General features: G+C 42.3%; 1 protein-coding gene across 2 annotated transcripts in view; it reads right to left on the bottom strand.

The window, feature by feature from the left end:
* PPM1H (protein phosphatase, Mg2+/Mn2+ dependent 1H) overlaps window positions 1-12,023 on the bottom strand; it is a 262,320-nt gene that overhangs the window by 15,832 nt on the left and 234,465 nt on the right. The window contains exon 9 of one of the 2 annotated variants that reach the window (XM_058742158.1): window positions 6,288-6,439. The exons of the other annotated variant lie outside the window; for it this stretch is intronic. Within the exon in view, the coding sequence (XP_058598141.1) occupies window positions 6,288-6,439 (152 nt within the window). The remainder of the gene's footprint in view (window positions 1-6,287; window positions 6,440-12,023) is intronic. 2 annotated transcript variants of the gene reach the window in all.

Below are 12,023 nucleotides of genomic sequence, written 5' to 3'. Positions count from 1 at the left end.
CATGGGTTACTGCTCCCTGGAGGGCAGATTTGTTGCCATGGAGAGAGGTGGGCTGGTAAGCAAAACCAAGCCAGCCTGGAGAGATTAAAAAGAAAAGTGTTCAGTGCCTTTGCACTCATACCTGTCAGCCGGCTTTGCAAAGCTTTATAAAAACAATCACAGTAGAGAAAATCAACGAGAATATTGCTAACAAGCAGGTTATAAAACACAGATTAAAGATAAAAGCTCAACAGGAGAAAAACACATTTAAGTTCAAATAAAAGAATCCAAACAAATGGATACCAAACAAGTCTAAGAGGGAGACCGTCGAGCTTCACTTTTTTCCTCAAGGGGTATTTTTTGTTGTGAAATACATGAAACATAGAAACACAGCATCAAACACAGAATAAATTCAACAAACCACAACAAACATCACTGCTCTATGAGGTCAGTACTATCGGAACCCCCATTTTACAGTTGAGGAATCTGAGGCACAGAGAAGTCAAGAAACTTCTCCAGGCACACTTCTAAAGTGTAGAAGGGGCAGAACCTGGATTTGAACTCAGGCAGCCCGAGTAGATTCCCTGCTAGTAAGCACTAGGCTATACTGCCTCTCATACTTGATGTACAAATACTTAACTACAACATGTATATAGTTTCAAAATAGCATGCATAATCATGTTCCTGCCATCTAGCTAAAGGAAGAGAACATTACCAGGAGTATCTCAGAAGCTCCCCGTTAGCCCTTCCTCAAGCACATACATTCCCCTGCCCTGCTACCTCTCCTACCAAAGTAACTATTATCCTGAATTTGGGGTTAATTCTCTTGCTTTTTGTTATAGTTTTATTATCTACATGCCTAAATGATATATTGTTAGTTTTCTACTTCCTGTAAATAGAATCATAATATGTGTATTCATCTGTGACTTGCTTATTAAGCTCCACATTATGTTTTGGAGATTTTTCCCTGCTAATGAGCACAAGTTTGGTGCATTCCCTTTTTTGAGCTGTAAAACATTCTGTCCTTAGTTTATCCATCCTGTGACATGTGTGTTGATTGCAGCTTTTGTAATAAGAACAATTCTGTGGATCTCTTTTTGAGAGCACCAGATCACCCAGATGGTTGGTTAAAACACCAACTGCTGGGTCCCACCACTGGAGTTTTATTTGGTAGATGTGGGGTGAGGCCTGAGAAATTGCATTTGTAACATGTGCTCAGAGGATGCTGGTGCCATGTGAGCCAAGGACCGCACGTTCAGAACCACTGCTCCAGGGTACAGAACTAGGAGAACTTCGAGTCACAGGATATAGAAACGTCCAACTTCACCAGGGACACCAAGTGTGACCAGTCCTGTCTACAAATTCACAAAACCATCTACGGTTACTCTATGTCTTTAATTTTACCTCTCTGCTTACTGCATTTGAGTGTTTTAGTTTGTTTTTTTAAGCAGGCTTCACACCCAGCACAGGGCCCAACGTAGGGTTTGAAGTCACGACCATGAGACAAGACCTCAATCTGGACCAAGAGTTGGATGCTTAACTGATTGAGCCACCCAGGCACCCCTGCAGTTGAGTGTTTTTTAATATATTTATTGAGGTGCCTGGGTGGCTCAGTCAGGTGGGTGACTGACTCTTAGATGTCGGCTCAGGTCACCATCTCGCAGTTCATGGGATCAAGTCCCAAGCTGGATTCTGCGCTGACAGGGTGGAGCCTGCTTGGGATTCTCTCTCTCTCTCTCTCTCTCTGCCCTTCTCCTGCTCTCTCTCTCTCAAAGTAAATAAATAAACTTAAAAATATATATATATTTACTGGCCATTAATGTTCTTCTGGGTCATGAGTGGTTCTTGCTCATTTTTCTACCAGGTTGCTGAGCTGTCAGCACAGAGCCCGATGCACGGCTCGAGCCCACAACCACAAGATCACGACCTAAGCCGAAGTAGGACACTTAATGGACCAAGCCACCCAGGTGCCCCAATTATGTTTAATTTTTTGAGGAACCACCATATTGCTTTTCATAGCGGCTGTACCATTTTATATCCTTAAGAGTAGTGCACAAGGGTTCCAATTTCTCCACATTCTCACCAACACTTGTTATTTTCTGGTTTTTCTTTTTTTTTGTTTTTTTTGTTTTTGTTTTTTTAAATAGCTATCCTAATGGGTAGGGTGATAGCTCATTGTGGTTTTGATTTGCACCAATTTACATTCCCACCAATAGTGTGCGAGGGTTTCCTTTTCTCCACATCCTTGCCAAACTTATTATTTATCTTTCTGATACTGGCAATTCTGACTGGTATGAGGTGATATCTCATTGTGGTTGATTTGCATTTCCTTGATTAGTGATGTTGGACATCTTTTCATATGTCTGTTGGCCATCTGTAAGTCTTCTTTGGAAAAAGGCTTATTATTCAGGTCCTCTGCTCATTTCTTGTGTTTTTTTTTTTTTTTTCTCTCACCTGGGGTGTTGAGTTGCCCTTTATTGGATATATCACAAACTGCAAAAATCTTCTCCCACTCAGTAGGTTGCCTTCTCATTTTGTTGATGGTTTCCTTCCCTGTGCACAAGATTTTTAGTTTGAGGTAGTCCCAATTATTTATTTTTGCTTTTTTTTGCCCTCCCTGGGGAAACACATCCAGAAAACTACTGCTAAGGCCAAGAGTTTATGACCTAAGTTTTCTTTTAGGAGTTTTATCATTTCAGGTCTTTAATCTTTTAGTTTACTTTTGTGTATGGTGTATGAAGTGGTCCAGTTTCATTCTTTTGCATGTAGCTGTCCAGTTTTCCCAACACCATTTGTTGAAGACTTTCTTGTCCCCATTGTATATTCTTGCCTCTTTTGTAGGTTAAGTGACCATTAAAAGGTGGCCTTATTTCTGGACTCTCTATTCTGTTCCATTTGATCTGTGTGTCTATTTTTGTGCCAGTAAAATACTGTTTTGATTACTACAGTTTTGTAGTATATCCTTATATCTGGGATTGTGATACCTCCAGCTTTGTTCTTCTTTCTCAACACTGCTTTGGCAATTCCGGTCTTTTGAGGTTCCATACAAATTTTATGATTATTTTCTTCTAGTTCTGTGAAAAATGCTTTTAGTATTTTATTTATTTATTTAATGATTATTCTAGTTCTGTGAAAAATGTTTTTAGTATTTTATTTATTTATTTATTTATTTATTTATTTATTTATTTATTTATTTATTTATTTTTGCTTTTGGTATTTTAATTGAGTTTGAATCTAGATTGCTTTGGGTAGTGTAGATATTTTAAGAATATTAATTCTTGTAATCCATGAACATGGGATATCTTTCCATTTTTTTTCTTCTTCAATTTCTTTCCTCAACGTCTTACAGTTTTCAGAGTACAGGTCTTCACATCCTTGGTTAAATTTATTCCTAGGTATTTTATTCTTTTTGATGCAATTGTAAATGGAACTGTTTCCTCATATTCTCTTTCTGATAGTTTGTTGTTAGTTGTATAGAAATTCAACAGATTTCTGTATATTGATTTTTTTATCCTGCCACTTCACTGAATTCACTGATCATTTATTTTTATCATATATTTGTTCTCTGTTTTATCTATAACTTTTCCTTACATTACTTCTGTGTTTGCTTTCACTTCTTAAATTAGATACTGTTGTTGAAGTAAGGACAACAGATCTAAATTTTAAAATTAGGACAGGTATTGGGGTGCCTGGGTGGCAGTCAGTTAAGTGTCTGACTTCGGCTCATCATGATCTCACAGTTCATGAGTTCGAGCCCTGTATCTGGCTCTCTGCTGACAGCTCGGAGCCTGAAACCTGCTTCAGATTCTGTGTCTCCCTCTCTTTCTGCTCCTCCCCGACTTGCACTCTGTTTATCACTCTCACAAAAATAAACATTAAAAAAAAAATCAGGACAGGTTTTTACTAATAGTCTGCACTCAGGAAAAGAACATATGACTTACAAGTAGATAGCTCTACTCCTTTGGCTCCTAGCACCTACAAGTTATACAAAGTCTTTAGGTACATGTCTATGTGGATAATATAGGCAGAAATAGCCCCATAACACAAGTCAGCTCTCAAGGTCCTACTCAGAAAATCTTTCTCTGTGGTAAAGAATCTACAGCTTGTGGCCAGGGATTCCTTGTGATACAGTAGGGAGTCCTGGAAAAAGGTATCTTATGACATGGAGGGGATGTGGGTACTTCTGGCAGGTTGGGGTGAGTGTAGTCTTCATCTATGCATAGTTGATTAGACGAAAAAAGAAAAAAAGCCTCAGATTCAGCCTTTCAAGTTTTGATATGCAGTATTCTTCCCATTATTTAAACCCCTAGTTATTTCTAATTTTTATTATATTTTTTTGATTTGTAAATTATCTAGAAGTTTGTTTTCTGATTCCCTGTAGGTTTTCTCTCCCTTAATTAGTCTCAAAGTTATATATTCTATTTGTTTTGTAGTCTTTTTAGCTATTAAAACACATTTAAAGTCTAAAGCTAAATGCGTATAAGAGAACCTCTTTCCAAATAGTATACTGTAGCCAATTACTACCCCTGTTGCCAATTTATTGTGCAGTTTTTATTCAGCATTTTAATTCTATCATTTTTTACTACCACACATTAGACATCCTTGTTTCTGTTTTGCACAGTGAATATATCTACAAATTTACTAAGATCCTAGCTTAATCCATTCGACTTCTCAGATCTTCCATCTGGATATATCCTTCAGAATTTTCTTCCACGCAGTTTGGTTGGTGTTAAAATTCCTCACATTGTGTTTTGCCTGAAAATGTCCTCAACTTATCCTCTTCAATGATATTTGTACTACATTAGAAAATTCTTTCATATATGTTAAAGAAAAACTTACGTGTTAATAAAATATTCTTTTCTTAGGCAATTGAAGATATAACTCACTGTCTTTTGGCTCCTATTTATTGTTGTTTCTGAAAAGTCAGCTTTCAGTCTAAATGCTATTTATATACGTATCTGTTTTGTCTCTCTTTCTGGCTGCTTTTAGTAGTTTGTTTAAAGTTCTTCAGTTTCACTATGACATACCTACTTATAATTTTGATTTCTTCTGCTTGAGATTTGTTGGGCTTTCTGGATCTTCGGTTCATTATCATCCAACAATTCTGGAACTTTTTCTTTTTCTTCTCATCTACAGTATTTCCTTCCGGAACTCTACTGAGAGCATCTTAGGTCATAACCCTAGTCTCATAATCTCATTTTACATTTTCCCTCCTCTCTGTCTCTATGAGCCCTATTATGGATTATTCAGATCCATTTTCCAGCTCACTAGTGTTCTCTTCAACTGTCTCTAATCTGTTTAATGCATTAAGTTTGTAATTCTTATTTTTATATTTGTTATCTCCAGAAGTTCTATTTCCTTACTTTTAAAATCTGTGCAATCGGGGTGCCTGGGTGGCGCAGTCGGTTAAGCGTCCGACTTCAGCCAGGTCACGATCTTGCGGTCCGTGAGTTCGAGCCCCACGTCAGGCTCTGGGCTGATGGCTCGGAGCCTGGAGCCTGTTTACGATTCTGTGTCTCCCTCTCTCTCTGCCCCTCCCCCGTTCATGCTCTGTCTCTCTCTGTCCCAAAAATAAATAAAAAATGTTGAAAAAAAAAAAAAATCTGTGCAATCAATTTACAGTCTCTGGTCCGTGTTCCTATTTTCAGTGCTTTAAAAAATTTTCTTAAATGTTAAAATATTCATTTGTATTTTTGACTGATAAATTCAAGAATGAAGTATTTACAGGTCCCACTCCACTGTCTGCTGTTTTTACTGGCTTTTACGCACAATGAATTGTTTTCCTTGTGTTCGAAGTCAAAGCTGCCTTTCTCCTGAGAGGAATTTCTATTTATTTCTGAGGGTCACCTAGAGTTGTTGAGGATATTTACATTGCCATTATGCTACAAAGGAAAACCTACTTTAATCTTTCTCTCTTTCCCCAAGGTTTCTCAAAAGAAATAATTTCCCAACAGATAAAAATCACTGCTGGGAGCATTTGGTATTGCTCTCATCAGGAGGATCACAAATTGGATTATTTCCACTTTGGAATTATGAGGGAAGAATGTGAGAAACATATGCTGTCGAAATATCTTACAAATCAAATTCTTTATACCACTTGCATCTAGGTTCAACTTGAGGAGGGTTTTTACTTGGCTGTGAAAGTACTTCTAATAAGAAATGCTATCCCTTTTGCAGTTTGGTTCCTAATCCATATCAGCTCTACTACAAATCATGAATGATGAAAAGTGCATGATTATTATTTATTGTAGTCACACCGTGTAAAACTGGCAGCAGGTATAACCCTACAACCATGAAAATACACAAACCTGTGAGGGTCATCTGGATCACAGTTAGGAAGAAACTGAGAGATGGCTTCTGCCACTTCTTCATTTGATAAAACATCCCAGAGTCCATCGGTGGCCAAGATCAGCACATCATCTGCTCCATGCTCATATTTGGAGAGATCGTAGACTCTTACCTGAAAAGAATGGGAATACTCCTACTTAAGAAATTGGGAGCACGTTATTTCCCATAACAAATTGGTTTCGGAATTCTTTTCTTCTCCCACCTCGGCTAGGGGTTTTTAGGTACGCGCTCTGAAGTACTTGGTTGTGTAACCAGCTTTGTGGCCATGGGTAGCCTCCTTTGGAGACTTGCTGTATAGACATATGGGACTCAACAGGTGAGCTTAAGAGTTGACAAGGAAGAATTAATTGAAAATTAATGCCTGAGACATAGCTGGAACAATACTTATAATAGATACAGTGCGAGCCAGAAAAGCAACCTGAGGCTTGCTTCCTTCCTTCCTTTGCACACCCATTCCACAAGTAAGGGCCTGCTGTGTGCCAGGTACTCTATGTATAAAGATGAATAACAGGGGTACCTGGGTGGCTCAGTAGGTGAAGCCTCTGACTTCAGCTCAGGTAATGATCTCACTCAGTTTGTGGGTTCGAGCCCTGCGTCAGGTCTGTGCTGACAGCTCAGGGCCTGGAGCCTGCTTCAGATTCTGTCTCCCTCTTTCTCCGCCCCTCCCCTTCTCATGCTCTGTCTCTGTCTCTCAAAATTAAATAAAATGTTTAAAAAAATTTTTTTAATCTTAAAAAAAAAAAAAAGATGAATAACAGATTTCCCTGCTTCTTAGCTCTGTCTTTTGGAGAGATAAGGCCAGCCCTGGATCTTTAGTAGTTACTCCGTATTTGTCTAGGACTGAGGAGACACTTTATTTAATGGGCTCACTTGAATCACATTTTGGCTTACCTGTTTGAGCCCCAAGGGGCAGGATTTCTTTCCTGTAAGGATGGGGCTCAGACACTACACTCAGGTTTAAGAGGCCTTAATCTAGCCTAAATTACAAAGGACACATGCGAAGTCTGAATCTCCGAAGTGGATCTTGGCAAACTTGTAAGTCTTTCCTCATCTCTAGTACCTGGAATGACTTGGGATATTTCAATATCCACCTAACCTCTTTGGGAAGGACAGAATAACCTTGATGAAAGTAGTAAGAATAAAAATCAAGCAGTTATTTGGGTTAGGCCACAACTCTATTTTCACCCAACTTTGGCGGGAAGAGTCTGGGATTTTTTTTTTTTCCTTTTAAAATTTTAACATTTATTTATTTTTGAGAGACAAAGGCAGAGCATGAGCGGGGGGGGGGGGGGAGAGAGAGAGAGAGAGAGAGAGAGAGAGAGAGAGAGAGAGAGAGAGATACAGAACCCGAAGCAGGCTCCAGGCTCTGAACTGTTTGTTAGCACAGAGCCCGACGCGGGGCTCGAACTCACGAACTGCGAGACCATGACCTGAGCTGACGTCGGATGCTCAACCCACTGAGCCACCCAGGCGCCTCAAGAGTCTGGGATTTCATTGCCATTCCCTCCCCATTTGGCAGAACCAGCCCCTGTGTATACACACCTCATGAACTAAGGGCACAGGCAAGTCAACTTCATCAACCTTCCAGTTCCTTCAACCCTTCTCTTTTTTCCCTCCTATCTTCTAAAAGCAAGTCTGAGTAAAAGCTGTAGGTCAGCGGAAGGTCAGGGAGAGGAAGGAGTTTATAGAGTTTAAGCAGCCATGTGTCCCATCACACACAGTCACTGCTAGGTCATCTCAGATCTGGAGAGAATTTGATTCTAAGAGGCCGACAGACTGTTCAAATCCACATCTTTGAAAGCCAAGCCTCCTAGCTTTAGAAAGGTTTGCCCAGGCCTGTGACACCCTGACACAGGGCTGGTCCTGTGGACTAACAGACTACACCCAGCAGCACAAAACAACAAAATAGCACACGCCTACCGACAGAGCCCTTGGAAAATGAGCTCAAATGAAAAGCAGCCTCCAGGTACCAGGCCTCTGTGGCCTGCTAACTGCGTGGTAACAATTAGCTAATGGCCCGGTACACGGCCCACACAGAGGAGAAGAGAACTCAGGGGTATACTGGACTGGCTTTTAACATTTTCTCAAAAGGCATATTCACTTTGAGGGTAGAAGTTTACATTCTAGAGAAGGCACTGTGCCTCATGAGGCCAAATTAAGGAAAACAACAAGGGGGATCTTAAGCTTACAGCAGTCTGGAAAGTCCCAGATGCCAGAATTCGATCCTCAGGGCACTCACTGAATTCATGTGGTCCAGTTTTCACTCTATAGAGGCAACCAAATCCCTTTTGCTTTAATTTGTTGTGACTCCTGGGCGCCACAAATGTTAGAGCAGTGCTTCTTAAATGTTAATGTGCCAGGAATCAGCTGGGGATCCTGCTAAAAGGCAGAATCTAATTCAGTTCTGGGGTGTGGCCGGAGGCTGCCTTTGCAGCTTACTTCCACGTGATGCTGTTGCTGTGGGTCCTTGGACTGCACTCTGAGTAGCGAGGCTGAAGAGAATGCCTACTGGCCCATTTGCAAAAAAGGAAATGTAGGCCTTCGTGGCCTCTGTGATGCCTACACAGACTGTCCTCTAGGGCAGGCTTTAGAGAGGACAGCAAATGTTGGCTCTGGGCTCCCAAGTTCAAGTCCTGGCTCACTGTGTTATTATTTCCAGTATGTGATGACTTTGCCTAAGAGAGACTGCTAGCTTCTTACTGAGGTAGGTCTACAGTACATTTCTGTGAAAATCTGAACTCCACAGAATAAGAAATGTTACAGGAGGTGGGGGAGATGATGTCGGGTGCTCCAGTTCCAATCTTGCGCTTGTAGCTAAATAGGAGATTCCATCTGCCTTCTAGCGCCTTCTAAAAGAAAGATTTCTAGGTCTGAAGATAACATCCATTTAATTTCAGGACTACCCTGGGTTTGGGGTGCCAGAATCGTTTCAAGTGCTTTCTGCTGGCCAAAAACATGTAGAGATCTGAGCTGTTTAAGCTTAAGTTATCCTGCCCACTACTCAGCTGGAGATCTAGCCAACAGAATGGGAGTGGAACGATAAACAGAAACATGTTACAAAATGCTCTCTTCAATTCCATCAATAAATTGAATCCTTCCCTAATTCCGCTATTCACATTTCCACACACAGTTCTCTAATGCTGTTTCATTAGCCAACACGAAAATCCTTTCAAAACCATTCTCGAAGTATTTTTAATGTAAATAATAAAAAGCTGGTCTCAACCCTGTTCCCTGAGGCACTCCCCAATTAACATCCTTTTAGGTTTTTATTGCTACCCTTTATTTCCTGCCCTTTAGCCAATTTCCAAAGGACTTTGCCAACTTTCCACTTACAACTCGTGTCTTGTACATTAACCTGTAATGCAGAACATTTTGTGAAAATGCTCTCAGAAAAACTGGGCTGCAGCACAAGACAACCCGCTTCACGCCCATCCTCCCTGGCGGCAAGGGCTTCAAAGGATTCTGGCGGGCTCTGGAGTCCTGACCTCCTCTCCCTGCAGCTGTTGTTGGCTCTCCTCAGTCAGACCACACTCACCTCTCCAAAGTCCCCTCTTCGATTCTGTAAATAGCATCTTGATGTTCCGGGAAGCCTCACATTAAACTAATGGGCTCTGAGGCTCCCCCGGACTCAGACACCAGGAAGAGAGTATCCCAGGCCCCAGTAGGGGCGAGGTGTTTAAGCAAACGCCTTTGTCTGCAGGAGAGCTGGAGAACAGAGTCAGGGCTTTGTGTGACTCCTTCCCGTGTTCCCAGCTGCCCAGAGAGGGAGAGAAAGGCCACAGGAATCCTTGAGATCCTCGCAGTTTTTCAGAGTGATATAATTTGAGCCGCTGAGAGACGGATGGAGCCTGTGTGGGTCCATCTGCCCTCCTAGAGCCGCCTACGTGTTGACTGAGCACTTACTATGTGCCAACTACTCTTCTAGGTGCTGCGGGTACAGCTGTGAACAGAAGTGACAAAGTCCCTCAGAGCATCTAAACTAGTAGAGAGACAGACCCACAAACCGCAATGTCAGAAGCCGACAGGTGCTCTGAAGAAAAGTCACAGTAAGAAGAGTGACAAGACAGTCCTTGTAGAGGACCTCCCCGGGAAGGCACTGTGTGAACAAAGATCTGAACGAGTGAGGTGATATCCCAGAGTCCCTTCCTGTGCTCCCCCTTCCTTCCCTCAGGGACCTGCCAACCCTCTGGGCCTGGTTACATTGGGGGCTGCAGTGCCACGTGCAGCTGCCAAGGCACTCCTGAGGCAAAGCAACCAACAAGCAGCATCGCTTTCTCTTCCCTGGTCTGCGCAGTCGCCATCCTCCACATCCCATGAGCACGGCATTTGTACCTGCCAGGTCCACGTGTCTGTCTCTTGCACAAGACTGGTTATTCTCAGATTTTAATGTGCTGCAGAATCGCTTGGGGTGCTAACTGAACAAATTTAGATGCAAGGGGCCACTCTTTAAACGTTCCGAATGTGTCGAGCTGCGCCCAGGCACCAGCTTATGTGGGCAGGGGCCAGGTCATTCCAACGCAAGTGGTGGGGGAGCCTAGCCTCGAAGACACGGTCATCGGCAATAAGCTCCTCAAGGGGCAAGGTCTGAACTGGCCTGTTTCTGTCCCCAGAACGCAGAGCATTCGGTGAGCAATCAGTAAATAACCAAGAGAAGCATCTGCCTCATCGGACACTGACCCTTGTTCTGCTTACAGCGAACACCCCTTCAGGTGTTCTCTTCTCTTCTCTTCCTTCCCAAGATTCAACTTCTGGAGGCCAGAGACCCCACTTTGCATTTCCTCTGTGGGCCTAGCACTATTTTTTCAGAGTAAATAACAAGAGACCTTCAGGACATACTTACTGAGACAAAGAATAAATGAGAGGAAGGGAGGAAGAAAAATAATTCCACATAGGAGATCTAGTCAGAGGACGCTCTAATATGGTGACCGGGCCGATTTAGTTTTTTACCTTGGACACTTCCAAGCAGCCACCCAAATCCCACATGCTGATATTGGACACAAGTAGCAGACTCTTTCCTTTTCTTCCCCTGTCCTCACTGGAGCTGCTAACAAACAAACTCAGTGTAAGGGAGTGGGCAGGAAAGAGTCTGGGGGCACAGAAGAGCCTTGGCTAATGTGCCCCTGAAGGAGCCAAGTGCTGACTGCTCTCGCAGGACCCTCGGCTTCAGAGCACTTAGAGACGTCCTTAACGTCATCGCCGGGCATCTATTTGCACAGGAGCCTGTGACAAGCGAGTCTTTAATCGAGTACTTCTACTCAGGGCTCGGCTGCAGGCTGCTGCTTCAGTGTTTGTGTAATGTGTGTTCACCTCTTTGCTCTATTACTGATGAGATTTCAATGACGTGTTGGGAGGGCTCACACTAGTGTAAGCTGACGCCAGCTTCTTGAAGCTACTTTAAAAAAGAATTCATCAGTGGGAATGCAAGCTGGTGCAGCCGCTCTGGAAAACAGTATGGAGGTTCCTCAAAAAACTAAAAATAGAACTACCCTCCGACCCAGCGATTGCACTACTAGGCATTTATCCACGGGATACAGGTGTGCTGTTTTGAAGGGACACGTGCACCCCCATGTTTATAGCAGCACTATCAACAATAGCCAGAGTATGGAAAGAGCCCAAATATCCATCGCTGGATGAATGGATAAAGAAGACATGGTGTGTGTATATATATATATACACACACACACACACACACACAC

This window comes from Neofelis nebulosa, chromosome 8, assembly GCF_028018385.1.
Source record: "Neofelis nebulosa isolate mNeoNeb1 chromosome 8, mNeoNeb1.pri, whole genome shotgun sequence".
NCBI lineage: Eukaryota > Metazoa > Chordata > Mammalia > Carnivora > Felidae > Neofelis > Neofelis nebulosa.
Note: the sequence above shows the minus strand (reverse complement) of the source record. Positions and strands in the feature narration are given on the sequence as shown.